General features: G+C 34.9%; 1 protein-coding gene across 1 annotated transcript in view; it reads left to right on the forward strand.

Annotated features, from left to right (window-relative positions):
* The first annotated feature begins 23,953 nt into the window (after positions 1 to 23,953).
* The window catches only part of LOC138713986 (noggin-1-like), a 162,342-nt gene continuing 160,285 nt past the window's right edge, over positions 23,954 to 26,010 (forward strand). The window contains exon 1 of the mRNA XM_069846563.1: positions 23,954 to 24,051. Coding sequence (XP_069702664.1) covers positions 24,040 to 24,051 — 12 coding nt within the window. The 5' untranslated portion in view covers positions 23,954 to 24,039. The remainder of the gene's footprint in view (positions 24,052 to 26,010) is intronic.

Here is a 26,010-nt window from a genome sequence, read left to right on the forward strand (position 1 = left end):
TATAAGTTCACATCTCAATCTCTGACACATATTTCAGATTAATTTCCTCTTTGGACTTTGTCAACCTAGTTACTTGGATACATACGATTTACATTTTTCTCCTTGTCAACTGGAACTGCAACAAATAGACGGACCAGACATGAAGCGAAACACTGAACAAATATAAGCACCTTTTCAGTCAATGAATTGTTAACTCGAGAAATGCACTCGACTCCATACAGCACTTTCGTAATGGTGTCATGGTCGATGATTGCGGGTGCGTTTCTTCAGCCTCGCAGGTGTTCCCGGCTGCAGTGCTCTAGTGTCGACCGTTCAGGAATGCTTTCCTACTAGAACGAGGAAGAATGCGTTTTGTCATTCAAACCGCGTTCATAAATTTCCTTCAACGTCAGATGTCGGTTCGGTGATTTCAATTGCTGTGAACAGAATTGTGTCATTTGATTTCACTCGAATGACATTCGTGGAAAATAGCAAGATAATGGCATTAGCACACTTTATTGCGATCGCACGAATCACGTGTAGGCCTAATCTATTTTTATTTTTTCCCCTCATAATGTAAGGAGAAAGAGCGTATCGCAAACTGAATAGTGTTGAATTCAAACATTATCCTTCAAGGGAGGCATATAATTACAAAGATATTGCAATTCTAGCTGAGGTACGTTTAGTTATTCATTTTTTTTCATATTATTTTGATAGAAGTAACCTAGTGATATTATTGTTTCTGTAAGTAATACAATAATTTTATTACGAAAATCTGTTTTACAATACAGAAACTGTTTAAGTAATTAAACCGTTACTAATTATATTGACCAAAAATGATAATTTTAATTATATAATTTGTTTTTACTGTTTTAGGTCATTTTACGAGAATTTTAGGAGGATTTTATAGGTCTTTTTGTTTTGTTTTGTTTTGTTTTGTTTGTTTGTTTGTTTTTTTTTTTAAAGTTTTAGGTCATAAACATCCGGGCCTAGTTATTGTAAAGGCTGTGTGATGTATCTTGTCTCTCTGTGAAAAGAGAGAGAAAGGAGATATGTCTTACTTCGTCTATGTTGTTATTGCGATGGGGGAGTGGAGCGGTGCCGTCCATCCATCCAGTGGCGGAAGGGACTAGTTGATACATTCTGTAGCGCAAAATAAAATAACAAAATATCTCTCTTCGTACTGTGTAGTTCCGTCACTGAGCTTGTCTTTCAAGAAATTGAGTTCCGGCAGCCTTTACAATAACAAGATTTTGAAAGGAATCCTGAAAATTTACAACCCTCCTATAATCTCCACCCTCATTTGAAGGGACTTGGTTTTATTGCTACTGAGACAAGATAAACCTTACCAGGTTACAGTTACTAGAGTTGAACAACGATCGAGAAAGCAAGACTAACAGCGCCCGCAAAGCTGAAAACCCGCACGACAATGTTGTATACGTCGCATCGCTGACGTAAAGATTGCTTGTGAGTGTTTCGGGACTTCGGGAGTGATCAACTCTCGAACATCAAGCAGCCTTGAATCGCCACAGTTGTTTATACCAGACTGAACTTTTATCTACTTTGGTAACTGTTATATATGTATAAACAATCAAGTAGCCTATTTGAAACCTCATCTCTACCTTTCAGTGTATAATAATCCGTTCCCCAATCTTTATTTAATTACTAGGCCCTTATTAAAAGCTAGAAATTTTTTTTTTCTTATGTTTGAGATCAAATGTACAATCTCAAGCAAAATAATATTAACGCTTTATTTAACGTTATATTTTATGTTTCTTAGAAATACAAATTTATGTGAGAATTGATTTTTTTTCTATTTATATAACCATAGGTAATATCATAATTATAATAGAACCAGAACATTTTGATAACTAAGATACTGCTGTTTTGTCTTTTTGTATCATTTAAACATTTATAATGTTATTTATTCAAAGTTACGAAATCTTTCCATGCCGACCAAATGCTATTTCGAGAATAATGAGCGAGACTCAAAGCGCACGAGAGTTACGAGACGAGACTCGAAAGACAAATGCAACGAACATAGCAAGCGAGAGCGGCAGTTAGTTTTGTTAATCTCTAGTAGTTACTATAATGTCACGTGACAGCGTATGCCGTATCTAGAACATTATTGCAAAAACTCTCTAAGTTTTTTTTTTCCTGTGCTCCCCTATTAGTGATATGGTTATTTTTCTAAGACTCAGAATTCCTAGATATATTTCCTCCCGGAAGGAGTCATGCTGAGAATTCTAACGTCTTTAAAATCTTTCCCTCTCCATTGGATTTGAACTCGCGAACTTCAGATTCAACTACTGTCATGGTAAGTGCAAGAGAGACAAATCTAATGATAATTTCAGAAGTAATTTAACAGGAATCGATCCCCAGTCTTTCTGAAGATACGATGTCGATTGACTGGGCAACAGCTGGATCCGTAAGTTCGAAATTGTTTCAACATTTTTCAGCAATGTCTCACTTTTTGATTAAGATCTACTAAGCAAATGCTTACTGTTTTATTTTTCGGAAAGTAGTTTTATATTACAAGGAATCGAGTTTGTTTGCTGACATATCTAATTGCAAAATAGAACAAAAGATTTCATAAAGATGGAATTCTTATATCAAATTATCTCCTTATTTGTCGTTTTAATACCCATTTACCTGTCCAAAGATTGTCGTGAAATGCTCTGCGTACGTAACTTAAGTGTAGCTGCAACGTGATTTGCCTCACAACGACCTATTAATTGTATCCGAAATGTTAACACAGCATGTTACACATTTTATTACGCCTGTTTCTTTGCGGTTCGTTTTAGTTTCTTTTTGCAAGTGAGTTGTTACCATGACTGTTTTACGTAATAATGCTAAGGTTACTACGCTTCGGCTTACAATATTAATTATACACCAAATTATGGGCTATAGAAGTCGAAGTGAATATAATGTTGTTGCCAGACAACTAACTAATTGTGAGTCCAGCAACTGGTTCGGAACTGGAAGGTGTCTAGACCGAATCTTGGCGTCGGCAGTTTTGTATCCAAAGAAATGCAGTCTGAGCTAGAATTAAGCTCGTTCTCACCTCATGATCACTTCTGATAAATAACAAGAAAACACATCAAAATCATTTGTCTGAAACTCCTTTGAACAGCTGTTCACGAGTAGGTACTCTAAGGAAAGATGAAAATAATACAAATTTATCGTTGAATAATGCTATTGTAATGCATTGTTTTTATTTGCATTCCATGGTATTCGTACATCGCTTCACAGTTAGAATATGGAATATGTCAAAAATATCTTAATAGTTCTATAAAGTCTTAATTCAAGTCGATTCAATAGAAAAGGTCCAACGTAGGGCAGCAAAATGTCAAAATGGGAAAGGAACATGGCGAAGAGATAGTAAAAGACTTACGGTGGGAATTTCTCAAATCAAGGGGACGAAAAACCAGACTGACCCTATTATTTAAGGCACAAATGGGACACAAAGCATGGACTGACAACAATACTAGATTAGTGACACTATCATACTTAGGCAGGGCTGATCACATTAGGAAGTTTAAATGCAGAAAACAAAGAACGGACGTGGCAAAATTTTCCTTTGTTAATCGCACAATAGTAGGCCTAGACTGGAACAGCTTACCTGCGGCAATCTTTCAGGGTGGTCCTCTCAAAATCAATATATTTTTTAATTGTAGGTGCAGTGTAATTATCTAAGTTGTGTCATGTAATTAATTAAGTTGATACGTAATTAATTAAGGTGATATGTAATTAATTCAGGTGATATGTAATTACTTAAATTGGTAATAGATTTAATAGAAGTACTGTACTTATAAGTTAGGTTACTTTTGCTTATAGTAGGCGTTATTATAGCATACTTTTTATTTACAGTTCTAGGTTTATTGCATCTATTTATTTATAGTTAGAATTAAATTTACGTTAATTTTATTTTTATTGCTGTAATTATTGTAAATTTTATTAATATAATAAATTGTAATGTTATTATTGTATATTATATATCACTGCCACCGAGTGTATACCCAATTGTAGCGTTAATAAATACATACATACATATATATACATATAATTATAGTCACAGTCTAGTTGAAATATGTACCGGTACAGAAGAGTTTTACAATATAGTCTACTAGTACAACACAAAGGTTTAGTATCGATACTTAATACAAGACAGAAATATTCATGTATGTCATAAGTCACCTACAGAATAGAAGGCGTGAGAAATTAGGTACTTCTTTAATTTGGCCCCAAATAATTTTATGTTTTGAATATGATTTTTTACGTCCATAGGAAGGCTATTAACAAATTTTACTGCCATATAACGCACTCCTTTTTGATAGCACGATAGACTTGCCGATGGAGTATGAAAGTCATTTTTAACGAGTATTTATGTTATGAACTAGTTACGAAGTTTTCACAATTACATACGAGGAAGCTTATTAGTGAAGAAATACACTAACATGCCATGGACATTTTGTAGTTTTTTTAAAGTGGTCCTACACGATTTCCTAGATTTGGCAACTATTATTATTTTAATTACTAGGAATATACTGTAGAATTTCTCCAGAATATTATTCCAAAACTCATTACCGAGTGGAAGTATGCAAAGTATATTGTTTTTAAGGTATTGATATTTACTATCTCTCGCAGAGATCTAATAGCAAAACATGCTGAATTAGTTTGAGGATAATTTCTTTAATGCGATTTTTCCAATTTAACACATTATCGATTTGTAAGCCAAGAAATTTGGTCGCTGTTGTTTCTGTTAGGGACCTGTTGTTAATTATTGCTTGAAATCTGCGATTTTGAATTTGGGCAGGATTTAAATTGAATTATGTTAGATTTGTTACAATTTATGCCATGGACATTTGTATTTATGTATATATATATATATATATATATATATATATATATATATATGTTTCGAATTTTACTAAATGTTACAGTCTATTCTCCGTGTACTCTGCATGATTATAGTATTTCTAACCGACACGATACTACAGGGACCTCACATGATGGTTAGCAGACTTTAAATAGGAGATGAGTTACTGACCGGATGTTCCTTCTTTTTCTTTTTAATATAAATTTTGTTATGAAAGCACATATTACATAGGTACATTAAAAACTATTGCATACATTAAATAATAGTGGATTTTTATCATACTTTTTTTGTTGTTTTCAACATCTTCGTAAAAATGGAGCTAGCTCGTTATTGCAGGAAGCCCTTCAATTATCCAATAGTTCCCAACATTCATGATCATGAAATTAGAAATAGAGAACAAATCATTATTCCATACTGTAGATTACGGACCGTATTCATAGACATTCTTAGCGCGGGCTTCCGGTGGATGATCAGCGTTCTAATGTTTTTCGTATTCATAAACCAGTGTTAGCGATATGATATGATATGATATGATATGATATATGATATGATATGATATGATATGATATGATATGATATGATATGATATGATATATGATATGATATGATATGATATGATATGATATGATATGATATGATATGATATGATATGATATGATATGATATATGAATCCTGTAGAAATAATCGGTCGATAGCCGGGGCTAGTTTAGCACGCTCGTAGCGCGGGCTAGCGAAATGTCTATGAATAGCACCCTACATGATTAACTCAAACTTTTCTGTTTTATTTTATTTTAGTAGGTTATTTTACGACGCTTTATCAACATCTCAGGTTATTTAGCGTCTGAATGAAATGAAGGTGATAATCCTGGTTAAATGAGTCCGGGGTACAGCACCGAAAGTTACCCAGCATTTGCTCATATTGGATTGAAGGAAAATACCGGAAGAAACATCAACCAGGTAACTTGCCCCTACCGGGAATCGAACCCAAACACCTGGTTTCGCGGCTAACCGTTACTCCACAGGTATGGACACTTTTCTTTTATACGGACGATATTACGTAATAAGTTTTCCAGTCAACATTGGAATTTACCTATCAGAAATTATAACCTAAAACAAGATTTTATAATTAATTATCTAAAAATTCTTTTTGCTCTGTCGGTGAGTTTTTAGACACAAATTCGAATGAAATTGTTTTTTAATAAATGAATTTAATCATGTTTTATTAGTTCTAGTATAGGTATAATATGTGAAATTGTTTTAATAAATAATTTTGGTTATTATTTTGTTAGTTTTCATAGTAGTAACTACGTTTTTAAAATGTAACATATGTGACGAGGCCTATTACTTGTATGTTTAATTGCCTAATAAATTGAATTGAATTGCATATTAGCAAAAATGAAGCTGTGTATGTGTTGCAGAGGCTAGCAAATCGCAGTTTTCTTCTCAAACTAGTACTTGAGAAACTTTCCACTTTATCATCGCATGGCAAATTTTCTATCGGCGGACGATGCGTATAATTTACGCTAAAGCAACCAGTCATTTACTATCATAGCTTGCCGCACAGCTAAATATTACGAAATATTTGTTATATTAAATTTTATGTATACTCACCATTATAGAAGATGCTGGAAGTTTCTGCTCTCATAGTAGATTGCCGAATTCTTGAATAACGATGCAGCTGATGCCGCTGGATTGAAGCCGTATTAACTCTACATTTTGCTTCAATTCTTTCAACTCGAAGGATTATACACGCTTTGTATTAAGACTTTCTCCACACACAAGTAGCAAGAATTAAAGTCCGGCGATCTTGGGGCCATACACTAATACGAACACATCTTCAAAATCTCGCATGAAACTTTTATTAAGTTCTGTGCAGTATTTATCTTGCCACCATATGAAACTTTACTTGTTATGTAAGTTTTAAAAAAATATTCAAAATTCAGAATGCAGAATTTCTTCCTTCAGAAACATGAAGATTTATATTATTTACAAAGCACTTACACCACACCTGATAACTTTTTCTTCAAGATGACATTGAAAAGTAATATATGAGATCTCGTTGCTTCAGGCTATACTAATTTACGTAACTTGGTAAGTAGAACCACACTTCATCGCCGAGAAGGTTAACTGTGGAGTCAGATAACGATCACTCACTATCAAGGTAAGCCCATTAAAATGAGCTATTTTCACAATATCGCTTTTTAAATTTAATAAACTTCCTAGTGGAATTCCATGCGAATTTTATTGGAAATGTGTGCTTGCTGAACTAATCTTACTGAGCAATTTCGTGGACAATTTTCAAGCAGTGTATTTATATTTTTTTAATCTTTCTTCGTAAATACAGCAGTCTCTCGAACGTATGCCCTGTTCATAAATATTAGACCTAATTGTGTTGGAATTTGTAGCTTCAACAGGATGTTTTCGTTTACATGATTTTATTTTTGATGCACATATCACACATCTAGTTTATGTTTCTCCATATTATTTCACAGAACGCGACGACTGATCCTAGTAGCAAACACTAATTCACAGTCTTCAGGACTAAACACAAATTATGAGGGCGTCGAATTGCTTGAAAGTTGCATCATATTTCGTCTAGGCGTTGCAACGCGTTGATGGCAAGGACAATGGGGTGGCCTGGAAGAGACTGCATGGATTACAGCCAATGTAAATCCAGGACTTCCTCTCGAATCTGACAGCGAAGGTGGATGTATTCGCTGTAAAGAACAAGCAAGTTAATAAAATGAAGTACTTTGTTATTCGTATGTTGAGTCACTGCAGCAATATTAGTCAACAGAGACACACAATGAATGGGTCTACATGCACATGTATCACATGTATCCTTACGTCATAGGTGAAATTGTTAGTTTACTGCATGCTGGAGTTGCAGCATTGCCAAAGTGCACTTAATGCAAATTACAACCCGCGTTATTCTGGCTCCAGTTAAAAAGCTAGAACGTGAAAGGGAGGTCAGACCCAGTCACTGACATCTTGCTCGACAAAGTTATAGTCATCAGAATTCATTACTATCAACACTGTCATCGTCGTCATGATCATTATTACGAAATAGTCATCACCATGACCATTATCAACACAATCGTTCCATTACCATTATCAACTCATTGCCTCATGATCTTTATCAACGCAGTCGTCTCATGATCATTATAAACGCAATCATAGCCTCATAATCACTATCAATGCAGTCATTGTCTCATGATCATTATCAACGCAGTCATTGTCTCGTGATCATTATCAACGCAGATATTGTCTCATAATCATTATCAACGCAGTCATTGTCTCAATCATTATCAACGCAGTCATTGTATTATAATCATTATCAACTCAGTCATTGTCTCAATCATTATCAACGCAGTCATTGTCTCATCATTATCAACGCAGTCGTCTCATGATCATTATCAACGCAGATATTGTCTCATAATCATTATCAACGCAGTCATTGTCTCAATCATTATCAACGCAGTCATTGTATTATAATCATTATCAACTCAGTCATTGTCTCAATCATTATCAACGCAGTCATTGTCTCATTATCATTATCAACGCAGTCGTCTCATGATCATTATCAACGCAGATATTGTCTCATAATCATTATCAACGCAGTCATTGTCTCAATCATTATCAAAGCAGTCATTGTCTCAGGATCATTATCAACGCAGATATTGTCTCAATCATTATCAAAGCAGTCGTTGTCTCATGTTCATTATCAACGCAGATATTGTCTCATAATCATTATCAACGCTGTCATTGTCTCAATCATTATCAACGCAGTCATTGTATTATAATCATTATCAACTCAGTCATTGTCTCAATCATTATCAACGCAGTCATTGTCTCATCATTATCAACGCAGTCGTCTCATGATCATTATCAACGCAGATATTGTCTCGTAATCATTATCAACGCAGTCATTGTCTCATTATCATTATCAACGCAGTCGTCTCATGATCATTATCAACGCAGATATTGTCTCATAATCATTATCAACGCAGTCATTGTCTCAATCATTATCAAAGCAGTCATTGTCTCAGGATCATTATCAACGCAGATATTGTCTCAATCATTATCAAAGCAGTCGTTGTCTCATGTTCATTATCAACGCAGATATTGTCTCATAATCATTATCAACGCAGTCATTGTCTCAATCATTATCAACGCTGTCATTGTATTATAATCATTATCAACTCAGTCATTGTCGCAATCATTATCAACGCAGTCATTGTATCATAATCACTATCAACGTAGTCATTGTCTCATAATCAGTGTCATTAATACGACCATCGTTTTATGACAATTATCATCAATAATTAATACAGCCATCATCTCATGATCATTATCATCAATACAACCCTAGTCTCGTTAACACTATCAACACAGTTATCGTCATCATGTTCATTACCATAAAATAGTCATTGTCGCCATAATCATTACCATAAACATGTCAAAGTCTTATCAATATCAACACACTCATCGTCTAATCATTATCAATAGTTATTTTCTCATGGCCATCAACGCAGTCATTGGCTCATGATCATTATCAACAACATCACTGTCTCACAATGATTCAACATAGTTGTTTAGTCAACTGTCCGAAGATTGTTCTGAACCTCATAAGTTGTTTCATAATCATTATCAACGCAGTCATCGTTTTATAATCATTATTAACAGTCATCGTCATCATGATCATTATCACCAGTCATTGTCATTATGATCTTTATCATGTCTTCATCATGACCATTATCATCAAATAATCATCCTCATCATGATCATTATCAAATAGACACTGTCGTCATAATTATTATCATTAACATAGTCATAAGAATATGTTAAGATTTTTCGGATCGAGATTTGATTTAATCCATCAACGGATCCGATAATAACTGATATTAAAATAATGGTTCACGTCTCTCATTATCAACACAATCATTACATCATCATTATCAACGCTCACAATCATTAGTAACAATAATAATCTTCGTCATGAACATTAATCACAAGGTCATTGTTGTTATAGGCCTAATCATGATCAACAGTCATCGCCTTATGACCATTATTATTGACATAATCATCACTTCATGATCATTGTCACCAATATTAGTCATCTCCGTTATGATCATTAACAACAAAGCCATCGTTGTCATAATCATGATCATCAACATAGTTACTGCCTTATGATCATTATCATCAACATGAAAATCGTCTCATGATCATTGTCACCAATATAGTCATCTCCATCATGATCATTAACAACAAAGCTATTGTTATAATAATGATCATCAACGCAGTCATCGCCTTATTATCATTATTATCAACATAGTCATCATCTCATGATCATTATCAACACTGTCATAATCTCATGTTCATTTTCATTAACAGTCGCTGCCTCGCAGTTATCATAGCCATCATCGTCGCTATAATTGTCATCAACAAGTGTTAACATTACATAATTATCTTGTCGATATTAATGTAGTTGTCATAATTATTTTTATTGGGTTATTTTACGACGCTGTATCAATATCTAGGTTATTTAGCGTCTGAATGATATGAAGGTGATAATGCCGGTGAAATGAGTCCGAGATCCAGCACTTGCTCGTATTGGGTCGAGGGAAAACCCTGGAAAAAACCTCAACCAGGTAACTTGCCCCGACCGGGATTCGAACCCGGGCCACCTAGTTTCGCGGCCAGACGCGCTGACCGTTACTCCACAGGTGTAGACCATTATTATTATTATTATTATTATTATTATATTATTATTATTATTCGCATCTCATAGAAAGTATTCCCATCGTCTTATTGTTAGCGAGCGACCAACTTATCGATGTCTAACTTCAATGTTATTGGAACAAAACATTTCACCTGGATTTAGGAACGATTTTATGACCCTGAAAATAAATTGCAGACATTGCCAACCTATTTGAGTTGAAGCTATTGGTTCAGTGCATTGCACTGTTAAGAAATAATTAAAGTGTTAATAACAGCACACATAAAAATATGATACCGTTATGATAGAAAGTAATGTCATATGAAAGTTCAAAATTAAAGATCAACACTCGTGTATAGGCTGTGATTAACCACCGCTTGCAGCCAGTTGCGGAGGAAAGGTGTTATTATAACCTATACCGCTTTGTTCCAGCACATGGCTAGTTACATATATATACGAATCAATTACAAGACAAAACAAGAGGTGCTCTTTAAGGAAGAAAAGAACAAGAACAAATATATCTACGTCGAATGTATCTCTGCTTTAAATTTTCTGTAATTGGAGAGTATTTAAGCTAGAGGAATGGTAAATAACACTTTCTATAGTACTTATTCATTTCTGTTAAGGATAATCAACTTTATTATGATGTACCGAAGTACATATGATATTTCCGTGCAGGAATTCTGCATTATCATATGATGAAGGATGGGTGGAGCAGAGAAAAATTCTCTCCGAACTCGAACCCGGGTTTTCAGCTCTTCGTGCTGGCGCCCTTTTCACTAAACCACACCGGATTTCAATTCCGATGCCGGATTGAATCCTCTCAGTTTAAGTTCCACCTCTTAGAGTGTGTTTGATATAAGTGTACTGAAAATCAAGAACAGAGTCGTAAAAGTGTAAATTTTGAATGATCTAAATTAAGTTGTTAGGATTTAATGGGAGAATACTGATCAATTTAAATGGGGTCGAAAGTCAAGTATAAGAGCGTCTACAAAAGGTATATCTGTAACGAATGTAATTTTATTGTGGCACCGAATTAAAAAATTGTGAGGTCCACATTACATGGTTGTAAATGTTGACATCAAATAATATATCATATCATATCATATCATATCATATATCATATCATATCGTATCATATATCATATCATATCATATATCATATCATATCATATCATATCATATCATATCATATATCATATCATATCATATCATATCATATCATATCATATCATATATCATATCACATCATATCATATATCATATCATAAGTTCCACCTCTTAGTTTCACTAAATGGCCAACCCTCATGCACTGTGTCACAGATGTGTGACAGTGGCACAATGTCCAACACACTATGTGCAGAGGTGCACTCATTACGAGTGACTAAGTGGCCCGGATTCGACGGAATAAACGCCATCTTAAATCACCAAGCGATTACTTACGCTTATCATATTATTATTGTGATGTCCGAAGTACATATGATATTTCCGAGCAGGAATTTTGCATTATCATATGATGAAGGATGGATGGATGCTAATTTAATTTTTATGCAATAAATGTTATCAGTATTACTTTTATTTTATGTGCTCTAACTTTATTGCCATTTCTTCTGCTTTGTCGAAACGTAAATGACGTCTAGGTCAACGCTATCTTCCACCTTCCTAATCGTGAAGTTTAACAAAATTTTGAAGAGTAAAAATTTACTATTGTTTCAAATGCTTGTGTGCAAATTCGTATTGAACTGGCGAGGAAAAATATATTTGTTTTGTCTTGATTTCTAGAACAAACGCTATCTTCCATCCCTCCCGCAATAGTCAAGACTAAGATTTTTGAACAGTAAGTTAGTTTTACTATCCTTTTTAAATATTTATGTGCAACTTCGTATTGAACTGGCAGAGCTAAGTTATATGTTTCGTCTTAATTTCTAAGTTAGACGCTATTTTCCACTTCCTTAATTGTGAAGATTAGAGTTTTGAACAGAAAGACACTCAAGCAATATCTACACCGAAACAATAATGTCATACGTTTTGTGCACATAAAGAAACAAAGAAAATAAAATTAAATAATTGATTAAATGGCGATCTTACTCGCGTTAATTATGTAAGCATGTGCGGCTTACAGCTGTTTCGGTGCTACTTGACACCATCCTCAGAGCCTTCTGTGTCTCGGCGTCATCTTAACTTCGCTGCCTGTTGTGTGGGTGCGTTCGTGTGATGAAGAGTTGTGTCAAATAGTATGTGTGTTCTGAAATTGATCTGTGTATTGAGTATTTGATTAGGGTGTGTTTTAGTGTGTCTGTATATTTCATATTGTACTAGTGTGTTCAGTTTTTGGGTTGTATGTGTAGGATTTCCATGTCTGTATTTATGTTATTGTAGGGGAAACTCGGCAAATTTGGCAATATGGGAAATCTGGCAATATTCTTGTATTTCTTCTATTGCCAAATTTCCTCCAGAGTTTTAAGAAGTTCAATGACACGATCATAGAGTGCAAGATCTGAGTGTACTTTTAGTTTTCGTTTCATTCGAATCCGCGCATTATAGTGGCACATATTGTTACTAATAGAAAGAAGTGTTGAATACTTCCTTTTGACGTGGTGGTTGTGAGGAGGTGTGTATACAAAGACCTACGCTTGTTTGTGCATTACATATCAAAAGTTGAGATTCCATATTATAAGGTAAGCCATTTATATAATTAATATCTTCTGTTAATAACTCACCAGGCCTTAGCTCGTTTTATGTTCTTCTTAGCAAAAAATGTCTTCTCCAGGGTAGTGTAAATTAGCCATTTTCCTTTATAGTGATATATTGCTGCTCTCTTTGAACAAGAATGTGTACACAATGGTAAAATTTAAGAGTAGGGACGTATGAGGGATTTTTACAGACTTCAATGCAGCACTGTGTGGTGTGTTGCAGATATGCGAAGGGAATGAGGACATTATTCTGAAAAATATTCCAAAGATGATTTGCGGGCTGCGGTTGGGAGTGTTTTGAAAGTTAGATGGTCGACTTATAGGGCTTCTAAGAAGTACAGTGTGCTCTTTAACAACTTAGAGGTTTCTGTATGCATTCTCAGGACCCGATGACGTTGTCATTCCCAAGAAAGGAAGACCTCTAGCTCTAACCGTTGAGGAAGAGCAAAAACTGATGACATATGTAATCAAAATGCAAGAACTTGGGTTTGGGCTATAGACAACAACAGAAATTAGAAGACAACCATTCAATATAATTAATGAGTGGTCAGAAAAATCCATTCATTTTTTTTCTTGTCTTTGTTTTGTTTTATGGTATTTAGTGATTTCTTGTCCCAGTAAATTAAGTCTTATAAACCTTGTACCAATGTTTTATTTTGAAAATTTTATATTTTATCGTATTGCCAAATTACCCCTGTACTATTGCCAAATTATCCTGATGAAGTACCAAATCTGGAAACAAGTCATTTGTTATTTACTAGTGTGTTATGTGTAAAGTAATTTAGAATTGTAGAATTTTCTTTCAGAGGTTTATCGGGATTTAATGTTTGAACACATTCCATAATAAAGGAATATTTAATTTCAGAATATGTAACTACAAACTGTGTCTAAATATAAAATATTGCCAAATTAGACGAGTCTCCCCTATGTGTGGTTGGCATTAGTTATGTGTTCGGCATATGTAGATGTATTGTGTCCTCTGGTTATTGCTTTAAATAAAATTGTCACAGTACTACTATATTCCTTTGTAAGTACCATTGAGGGTGGTACTCCGAAAAATATATGGTATGTTCATTCTGTGCTTTAATTTGATTCTCAATCATCCATTTACGCCTCATTCCTTTCTTGCGATGGCTACATTACTGGTTTTTATGCAAATTTTTACAAAGAAGCTTGGAAGTATATGTTTCACTTTCACATCGTTATGAATGCGTTTTCGCGAGCGAATTATGAATGGTAGCATTTAGTGGACTGTTTTCCAGCTGTCATGTCGACATTTTGTTTACGTTTAAGTTAGCTTTATGAATGAGGGCGTCAAGTTAATAATGGTGATGATGAAAGAAACGCAGATAACATCACAGAAAAGAATGAAGTAGAAAAGCCTGTTAGAATGAATGAAACTCAAAATATTATGCTATGGACTAAAATCTAATACTAGGCCTATACAATTAGTTATTGTTAGATTTCTGCGTTTGATTATTTTGAATACAGATTAGGTGTACGTCGATCATAATTTACTATATAGCTTCGCTTGATACGGAGAACAAGTTCCTAGTCAACAGTTCACGTTGCAGTGAAGTAGTCACCCCGCATGCTCCGTTACTGTGTTTTTACATCTATTTATTCGTGTACAGTGTGTGTATAAGTCAGTGAACCACAGAAATATAACCCATGTACAAAATACAACTTGGATTTAATAACAACAATAACGAAGTATTTATTTAAAGGCAACTTAAATAATAATAATTATTCATTATTTATTTATTTTGCTAATAATTGTAACATTAAAAATAATATATACAGAAAAACAATAGCTCACCCCTGAAAGAGTAGAACTCGTGCTCAGGGACGAATTCCTCAATTGAAATTAATAAGTATACAATACAATTTGTCTTATATCTACTATGCAATTAAAATATATAAATTTAAATTTACAATTTTTATAAAATCCATACATAACTTTTTAAATTTAATATTAGAACTATTAGAATTGACAAGATTAGGATATTTAAATATAAATTTGTTATATATTCTTGGGGCTAAATTACTACTATGATTAAATACTGTAACAGTGTTGCATTTTGGTTCAAATGATCTTGAAGAATTCATACCTTTTGTTTCATAACTATGAGAATACAATTCAAAATTATTTAAATTTTTATGTATGAATTTTATTAATACAATATAATAAATTTATCTTATGTTAAGTACATTAAAGTCTAAAAACAATTTTTGAAATGGAAAATCAATAGGTTTATGAAGACATATTTTAATTATTTTCTTCTGTAATACTGTAAATAAAGTGCATTAAAATTGGATTTAAATGAGTTACCCCATCCTATAATTCCATAAATAATTACCTATTGAAATAAAGTTAAATATATTGTGCGTAATAAACGTATTGACAAGTAATTCCTCAATAAAACAAAATAATATATTATTTTACGTAATTTATTACAAAGGTAATTAATGTGTTGGTTCCAATTTAAATGATTATAGAAAATTATGCCTAAATACTTAACTTCAGAGGACTCCTTAATAATCATTTACATTATATAAGACAACAATCAGAATTATTTTCCTGCAAATTATTCAAATCAACTTGGGAGTTATATCTGAAACCTTGATTTGCATAATACACGTCACTGTTCGTTAACAGAAAACCACAATTTAAGTCACACGGAGTTAGTGTGCATTCGAAGTTGGTTGCTTGATGATTGTCAGCCCACTTTGAGGTCTGTTGATATAGAGGGAAAAATTGGATCGGTGTCGGGTAGAGTTCCCGGGTAGCTCAGCTGGTAGAGCGTTGGTACGTTAAACCAAAGGTCCCGGGTTCGATGCCCGGCCCCGGAACAATTTCTCCCTCGAAATTATTCAAATCAACTTTACCTGAAATCTTGATCTGCAAAAAGAGATATTTTGTCCTCTTTGTTAGAGAGCTAACAATTGGAGAAGGAACGGGACAGAGGATGGTTTTATAAACGGGTTTTACCTTGCATTCTTTCCATGAACATTTGTGATTAATAATCTACACTTACTTATTTTCTTATTTATGGCTTTTAAGGAACCCGAGGTTCATTGCCGCCCTCACATAAGCCCGCCATCGTCCCTATCCCGAGGAAGATTAATCCAGTCCCTACCATCATATCCCACCTCCCTCAAATCCATTTTAATATTATCCTCCCATCTACGTCTCGGCCTCCCCAAAGGTCTTATTCCCTCCGGCCTCCCAACTAACACTCTATATCCATTTCTGGATCCGTCAATACGTGGTACATGCCCTGCCCATCTCAAACTTCTGGATTTAATGTTTCTAATTATGTCAGGTGAAGAATAAAATGCTTCCAGTTCTGCGTTGTGTAACTTTCTCCATTTTCCTGCAACATCATCCCTCTTAGTCCCAAATATTTCCTAAGCACCTTATTCTCAAACACCCTTAGCCTCTGTTCTTCTCTCAAAGTGAGAATCCAAGTTTAACAACCATACAGAAAAACCGGTAATATAACTGTTTTATAAAATCTACACTACTGTGGAAAAGTCTTAGGCAAGTATTCAGAATCCAGAACCTTGTAATGTACATAGACTATGTCGGAGGGATCTAATACGCAAAAATAACATTTTTCTCTTAAAGTAGACGAGATCTTATATGCGAGGATATCTGATAAGTGAGTAAATACGGTATAGAAATCGATTAAATTGTAAGGAGACCTCGAAATTTCCTTTGTTTCTATTTTTTCACACATCTTAAAAATCCGGAACTTCTTTCCAACTCAGGATGCTTCGCACTTTTACTATGTAATTTTCAGGTCACATAGGTACACTTATTACACACATTCTTTAGCCGCAATTCATGTCAAGTAGAAAGATAAGACAGTGAAATTTTCATGTCCGATGAGGAATTCTAGTCCACATCACTGATTTTAATTCATCGCTAAATCTGCACTTTGGCAAATGCGTGCTTTACAACTGAAATATGATCGCAAATGATAATATTGTAACTTCAGTGTAAGTAGGAAGTGAAAACCTATAGCGGCTAAGTCAATATATCTATCTGTTGATCTTCATTTAAATTTCTAATTAGACGAGATAATTCCAATATCAAAATTCTGAGAACTAATTTGATACGCAAACACTAGCATCGATATATTTGCACCTGACACGCCAGACGGTGCCAGACGATGTGTATTCTGCATTTAGATTACCTGTCAAGTAAATTTACATGCAAAGGATGAAAAAATGTATCTATAGAGCAAAAGACCCGCCACACCTAGTTTTAACGCATCAAAGTAACGGTAGAGCTTCTGGTAATTAAATGCAACACTGTGATTGAAGCTCTATGCTACAACCCCTTCTAAATTAACACACTGCATGAAAAATTGGAATTACTTGGAACAGAGGTTCTTAACCTGTGGTTCATGAACAAGTTCTTATCGCTACTGACAATTCAAGTGACCAGCACTCATCTCAGGGTTTCAGAATTAAAAGCTAGCTATACTTGTTTTTTTTTTAAAGATAGGACATGACAGTCAAGCGGCCGAGCTTGGAACTACAGTGCCATGTTGCCAATATGGACTACCACGCTGCCAGCTGATGGAATGTAGCAATTGTCGTTAAGATGGCTGACTTTAAAACATTCATTGAGAGTTGACGCGAAGGTAATAAAACAATACAAAAATCGACAGAGAATCAAAGACGAAACGTACCAATGCTAACATTGTGTGCACAATAAATGTTGCCAATAGAGCTATTAAGTGCTCGCCATGTGCGAACTGTAAGTTTGGCAACTCAACCGCTGTTACCATAGCAACAGGCCTACCACGCTATGTGACATTCAGTTGTTTTTCCGATCGCAACGCTCCTGTCATGTCCCATCTTTCAAAAAAACAAGTATAGTATGAGCAACTGAAGACTACTCTATGTTGTCCTGGTGACTCTTTTAAGACAGCCAAATGTCTCGTCATTTCTGGATTTCAACAATTAAAATGAATTTCTCATTGAGCATTATTAAAAATCCATAACTTAAACTACAAAACATCCCACGTACGACCTGTAAATTCCCTTGCCTGGAAAAATCTGTAGATATGATATACCTGGGAATTATTTTTGATCAGTACTTTAAATGGGATAGGCATAACACATCTTTATGTAACACACTCCCGTAAGAGAATTTATAAATTTGTAAATCTTTTCCATTACCTGCCTACTTACAAGGTGAGACAGAAATATTTCCCCATGTTTCATAAAATATTTTGATATGATACCTCTTGCACAAAAGGGGAGATATATAACTGAAACTAGATTAATATATTTCAGTATTATTTGTATTTATCCTGGTAATAATGAACAGTTTGACTCGTAGGCATTTTGTTTTTGCAGCATTAACTTCCCATGATTGTACGAGAAGATTCGAAGAGAACGGCATTTACGTAGACTTTCGACTCCCCCCTACTACCATTAATGCATAACGCAATTTCAATACGGCGCGGCGGTTGCTGTCGTCTGCGATACAACGAACTTTTCTGTTGATTTTCGAGTTCGTCATTTCTTTCCGGTTATTATATGCTTATTTAAGTTATGTTAACTCTCGCTAGTAGTTTTATATTTTATTTTATCTGTCCTAGTATTTATTTTATTATTGTAAATATTTTTGTTTTATCACTATTATTATTATTATTATTATTATTATTATTATTATTATTAATGAATTATTTTGTATTACAATCTTTGTATCATTTCTGTCACGATTATTCTATTATTATTATTATTATTATTATTATTATTATTATTATTATTATTATTTCTATCATCAGCATTATTATTTGATCTCTGTAAAATTTATGTAGACTACTGGACTGTACCCGAGCACGAGCATATGTTCATTTCGGCTATCTATTCATATGTATTCATTTCAAATGTAAATTGTAAATAAATTTGAATTTGAATTTGTATTTGAATTTAAATTTTCAACTGCACATATTGAAGTCAAATGTCAAATAGTAATATAAATTTATTCCTTATGGTATGCCATCTTATCCTTCAGTTCAGATTCCACGTCAAGGACCTGTTCCTAACCGCAAGACTATAAAATTGTGGAGTACGTCATTTCGGAATACGGCTTCAGCACTGAAACAGAAACCACCAGGGCGACCAAGATCAGTGCGATCTCCACAAAACATTGCAATTGTGCGTCAAGTATTCGTAAGGAGCCCACAACGTTCGGAGAGAAAACATGCAGCAGCTTTGCAATTAAGTAATCGCAATCTTAGGAGAATTTTGCAACAGGATCTTAACTTTCATCCATATGAAATGGTAATGGTCCACGAACTTAAAGATTATGATATGGGAAATCGTCTGGGATTTGCTAACAGTTTCTTAAAATTCTGTTCTGTTAATGTCAGACGAAGCACATTTTCATTTGTCCGGAAATGTAAATAAACAGGACTTCCGGTACTGGGCAAAGGAAAATCCGAAAGAGATCAACATGCAACTGTTTCATAATGAACGAGTCATTGTCTTGTGTGGTGTTGCACAGTTAGGGATTCTGAAAGTGAAAATGGTGGTTGCTTTTATTTTATTGGGTTATTTTACGACGCTGTATCAACATCCAGGTTATTTAGCGTCTGAATGATATGAAGGTGATAATGCCGGTGAAATGAGTCCGGGGCCCAGCACCGAAAGTTACCCAGCATTTGCTCGTATTGGGTTGAGGGAAAACCCCGGAAAAAACCTCAACCAGGTAACTTGCCCCGACTGGGATTCGAACCCGGGCCACCTGGTTTCGCAGCCAGACGCGCTGACCGTTACTCCACAGGTGTGGACTGGTGGTTGCTGTTTTAGTGCTGAAGCCGTACTTCGAAATGACGTAATTCACAATTTTATGGTCTTGCGGCTAGGAACATGTCCATGACGTGGAATCTGAAAGTGTGTGCGGAATTGAATTGGAGGATTAAATGACATACCATAAGGAATACATTTTTATTACTGTTTGATATTTGACTTCAATATACGGTATTCCATTTTAAGTGCAGTTGAAAATGAGGAGATATTTCTGCCTCATCTTACATTATGTTTCGTTTATTTGGCTATAGTTGAATCTGTTCGCCAATACAGTGTAAGAGGGTGGGAAGGCATTAAAAAAACTACTCTTATTCCTCTGATTCTATTATAAAAACATATAATCAAAATTTGTTTGAAAAAAAAAAGACTGGATTATCCAACAAATTTGATAAATTCAGGACTAATGTTTTTATCAACGAAAAAAATATAAATTGAACGAAATTTGTAGTTCAGTCACATGATTATAATACAAGATGAAATGAAACTCTTACTTTAGTTGAACCTATAGGCCATTAGTTATCTCGTGAAGCCAACTTGCGCGTGAGGGGAAGAAGAAAGTTGATTGGAAACCTACGCTTCCACTTGCAGCTAACGAGCAAACTAACCACCGCTAAAAGGTTCTTACTATGAGCTACGGTGCACGCCTGCATTTGGTTTCACGAAATAACGAATGGTCTGCAAATATTTCATGTCTGCCGGTTTACGACATACAATAATACAAATTATTGTCCACGTCTATACATTTAGACTATGTAGTAAAATTTAATTCAGAATTAACTACTTTTAGTAATGAAAATTTCAAATCCAGAATTAAAGAACTTATATGAAACATTTTCCTAGTTTACATGTAATATGTCTTGTAAAATAAGTACATTTCTTCCATAAGTAGGCTTATATTATTTCTCTCAATAACTTCGCAATTATTCTCAGTCTCTACCACCAACACAGTCCCAACGAAAGAATAAAATTTCAAGCCTGTAGTTATTTCATCATAATGAACTCTCATAATAGGGACACACCTGGAAAACTGCATAATTTGAACAGAATAAAAGAAGCTCGAGAACAATAGTGCAGAGTTATTGCAACAGAGGGAACAGAACATAAAATAAAATATATCAATGTAAAAACAACGGATGTAAAAAAAAAACAACACGATAGAATGCAACATAAACTAATAGAGTGTAATATACAGAAAAAACGTAACTTAATAAAAATTTAAGTAACAGAAAATTATGCGAAATAACATATTAAAGAAACAGAAAAACAACAAAAGAGAAGACAAATTCAACAGGTTGTACTTGGGCAGATTTTAAAAAGAAAATTAAAAAAACCTTGAAAACAATATATAACACATCAGAATATCGGACGAAAAGAATCAAACAAAAAGGAAATACTATTGTGTTTAACTATAACCGATAATTAATTTTAGTATGTACAGAACAAGAAAATATAACAGAAAAATAAAGAGAAACACGGCGGGGCATAAGAGGAAAAGAAAGGACAAAAACGGTAGTACATAATAGGAAAATAGAACAAAAATTGTAGGATCTAGCAGGAAAATACACAAAAAAAAAACTGTAAGATGTAACAGAAAAATAGGAGAAAAACGGTAGGATGTAAAAGGTAAATAGGTAAAACTGTAGGATATAACAGGAAAACAGGAGAAAAACGGGGGAACATAACAGGAAAACAGGAGAGAAAAGGTAGAGTGTAACATGAAAATTGGAGAAAAATTGTGGGACATGACAAGAAAAATAATAGAAAAATGTAAGATATGACAGGGAAGTAGGAGAAAAATGGTAGGACGTAACAAGGAAATGATAGAAAAATGGTGGAATATGACAGGAAAATAGGAGAAGAACGATAGGACATAAAACCAAAACAGGAGAAAAAGACAGGATGTAACAGCAAAATAGGAGAAAAAATACAGGATGTAACAGGAAAATAGGAGATAAAACGTTAGAAAGTAACAGGACAGAAGTAGAAAAAAAAAAGTGGAATGTAACAGGAAAATAAGAGAGAAAACGGTGTAATACATAGGATAATGGGAGAGAAAATGGTAGAATATAATAGAATGAGATAAAGAAAGGTAGAATATAACACAGAAAGCATGCATGTTGAATGTAATAAATAGCAAGATAATGAAGAAAAAATGTGTACAGTGTAATGAAGCCGAAAAAAAGCAACAGGAAAAATGGAATGGAGTAGACTTTTTTTTTTTTCTATTTTTTACGACGCTCGCAACTGCAGAGATTATATCAGCGTCGCCGGTGTGCCAGAATTTTGTCCCGCAGGAGTTTTATTACATGCCAATAAATCTACTGACACGAGCCTGTCGCATTTAAGCACACTTACAGTTTGATTCAGGGATTTTAGCCCTTGCAAAAAGTAAGTAGATAGACTAAGAGCGAGTTGCTCATCACTACTGGCGGGCTGGGTCACACAAGTCAGGCCGAACAGTCATAACACCTAACACTTCCTTCTTATCATGTCGCTGTACACTCCGTCTTAAAACACAATATTCTTCCACACATCCCATTACTAAGCATTACGCCTGTTGACTAAACAATGTCATGTTGACATATTTTCTTGACATGAGTGTCCCTCAGCTACTTTAGGTCTCGCAAGCAGGGAATACCGAAGGAAGAAATGCGAATGAAACAATGCGATAAGGAAGAGAGGGCGACAGGAAAGGTCACGAGATAACTTGAATTATGTTCAAGAGTACAGTCGGAAGAGAAATGACATCAATAGAATCAGTCTTGCGTTGTGATAGTTACATTACGCATGGTATTAGGCCTATTATTATTTCATTCGTAAACATATGTTACACGTTTAATTAGCTTCGAATTTTTCTCTTGCTGCGTTCTTTATTTCCACAGCGATGTCCTCATTTCTTCATCTTCTTGGAAGAAACAGTACTTCCATCGGCCCGCACCTCTCGCCCCCCTCGGCGTCAAAACAGACAGTAACGCCACCACTGCTTTTTGGTAATCGCTCTTTGCGCGAGCTATAGCATAGATATTATTTTCATTCTTTCTCTTTCCTCTTCCCCTCTTATGCACATTTGTGATTAAATTCCTTTCTTATGATGCAACACACATCTCGCTCACTAGCCAAAGTACCAAGGACAGAGGCCAATAACGTTGAATCGAGCTGTAAATGCCATCGACCTGGGCCGAGATCGAACCTGGAACCTCGAACACACAAGGCCAGCGCTGTAACGACTACGCTACCGAGGCCGACGGAGTAGATTTATTACATAAATGAAATACAGGAAAATTAAATTCTGTAGGATTATGACAAAGGAAACAGTACGATATAATGAAGTAGGTATAAATTTGGGAAAAAAATGGGCATGTATATGACAAAATAGAATAAGAGAACAGAACAAAAGAATGAAACAGAATCGAACTGAAAGCATCGCGAGAGAAATATTAGAAAAGAAATAAAGCGGGCTGAAAGACACGATATATTAATGTCATATCAATCAAGCAAGAAATCATTGTCAACTGGTTTGTCTCCCAGAGTGATGAATGCTTACGCACGTATGAATCATACAGACTTAATTCGCTCATATAAACACAGAAGAGGTCGCCTCCCAATTGCCACCGAATTAAGGCAATCATTCACTTGAGATGTTTACATCTCCATGCCCGCTTGCAGGTGATTGAGCAGTCCAGGACTGCACGAGCACGAGATATTTGTGCCGGTCACAGCTGGAGAATGGTGTGAGAGAGACAAGAATTGGTTGGAAGTCCCCTGATCGGGTCGGGCCAGACGCGCTGGAGCCTGCCTGTAAAAAGGGGGGGCCCCGCGGGGGGCGGTACGGGGGAATACTTGTTGCGGACGGCCGGTTCCCTGGCTAGCAGCGTCTTCTTCAGTAGTAGCCGGCAGTGCCTCAGTGTTAACAGTGCATCTCCGTCACGTGATGTTCATACAGGTATGTACACCTCATTGTCTGCGACAAAACCGGAATCTAGACAAGTTTTCTGTATTCCAACTCGAATATCGACGTCTTCACCGGTTTGTTTATCTCAAGGAGCGTCGCGTCTTCCAGATTCGTAAGTGATGCCAACTTTCTTCATATTTTCATAAGCTGCAAACTTTACAGCGTCGTAGAAGTGTGTTTATCTTTGTGTTTGTGTTGTCAAAGTTTTATGTGCCATTTAGTCATATCCCATAAACATCCAAAACATTTTTTTCATGGTCATCCCACAAAATATGGACTTTTACATCCCCATAAATTCTAAAAAAAAAAAAAACAACTATTTCTATGTAACATACAAGTACAATAGATATTATTTATATCATTTTTACATATTACATAAAAATACTATTAAGTTAAATCATAATTTGTTTTAATAATAATAATAATAATAATAATAATAATAATAATAATAATAATAGTCCACCCCTTTGGAGTAACGGTTAGCATGCATGATCGTGGAATCAGCGGGCTCGGATTCAAATCCTGGTTGGGATAAGTTACCTGGTTGAGGTTTCTTCCGTGGTTTTTCCTCAACCCATTGAGAGCAAATTCTGGGCAACATTCGGCGCTGGACCCTGGACTCATTTCGCTGGCATTATTATCTTCATCTCATTCAGACGCTAGATGACTATAGCAGTTAACAAAGCGTAGCAAAATAACCAACAATAAACTAATAATAATAATAATAATAATAATAGTCCACCGCTGTGGAGTAATGGTTAGCATGCATGATCGCGAAACGAGCGGGCCCGGGTTCAAATCCTGGTTGGGATATGTTACCTGGTTGAGGTTTTTTTCCGTAGTTTTCCCTCAACCCATTGAGAGCAAATGCTGGACAACATTCGACGCTGGACCCTGGACTCATTTCGCTGGCATTATTACCTTCATCTCATTCAGACGCTAGATGACCATAGCAGCTGATAAAGCGTCGTAAAATAACCAATAATAATAATAATAATAATAATAATAATAATAATAATAATAGTCCACCGTTGTGGAATAATGGTTAGCATGCATGGTCGCGAAACGAGCGGGCCCGGTTCAAATCCTGATTCGGATAAGTTACCTGGTTGAGGTTTTTTCCGTGGTTTTCCCTCTACCCATTGAGAGAAAATGCTGGACAACATTCGACGCTGGACCCTGGACTCATTTCGCTGGCATTATTAACTTCATCTCATCCAGACGCTAGATAACCATAGCCGTTGACAAAGCTTAGCAAAATAACCTATAATAATAATAATAATAATAATAATAATAATAATAATAATAATAATAGGTAACGCTGCTACGAACAACATACGGGACAAAAAAAAGACCTATTGAAGTCATTCAAAATGACCTCGAAATTATAGCACACCACTCTGGATAGGATCTCAGCGAAAGCAATAAACCACCCAATCCGCCACAAATACGTATTGTTTCTTACAATATTCGACGGTGTTCAGGTAAAAGAGCTTAATCCTCATTTTTAAATGTGACTTTTTTGGCTGTAATTAGTGTAAATAGTTGAAATTTAATAATTACAAAACTTGAAGATAAGTTTTTTTGACAATTATGTTTACATTCCTTCCTATAAAGTAACTAATATAATGTCTTAAAATTTAATTATAGCTGTTTCTTAAAAATTTTTCTTTTGCGGAATAAGCCTTTTTACCTGAATACTATCGATATACTAGATCGATGATTTTCTCAGGAGTTTTCAAAGGAAATCATCACGTTTAAGTCATCATGTTGCACTACGCGAAAAACCACTCCGTTCCTCGGTCCAGAATAAATTTGTGTACGCATCTACCAAAAAGCGCATATGCAAAGCAAAAGCCTGAACAAACCAAACCTAACCTGTCACTGATCGTCGAACTTGCGTATTTATTTTTTTCAGATTATTTGTAAAGTTACCATCTCTCAGTTTTT

The sequence above is a fragment of the Periplaneta americana genome, chromosome 14 (genome assembly GCF_040183065.1).
Source record: "Periplaneta americana isolate PAMFEO1 chromosome 14, P.americana_PAMFEO1_priV1, whole genome shotgun sequence".
NCBI lineage: Eukaryota > Metazoa > Arthropoda > Insecta > Blattodea > Blattidae > Periplaneta > Periplaneta americana.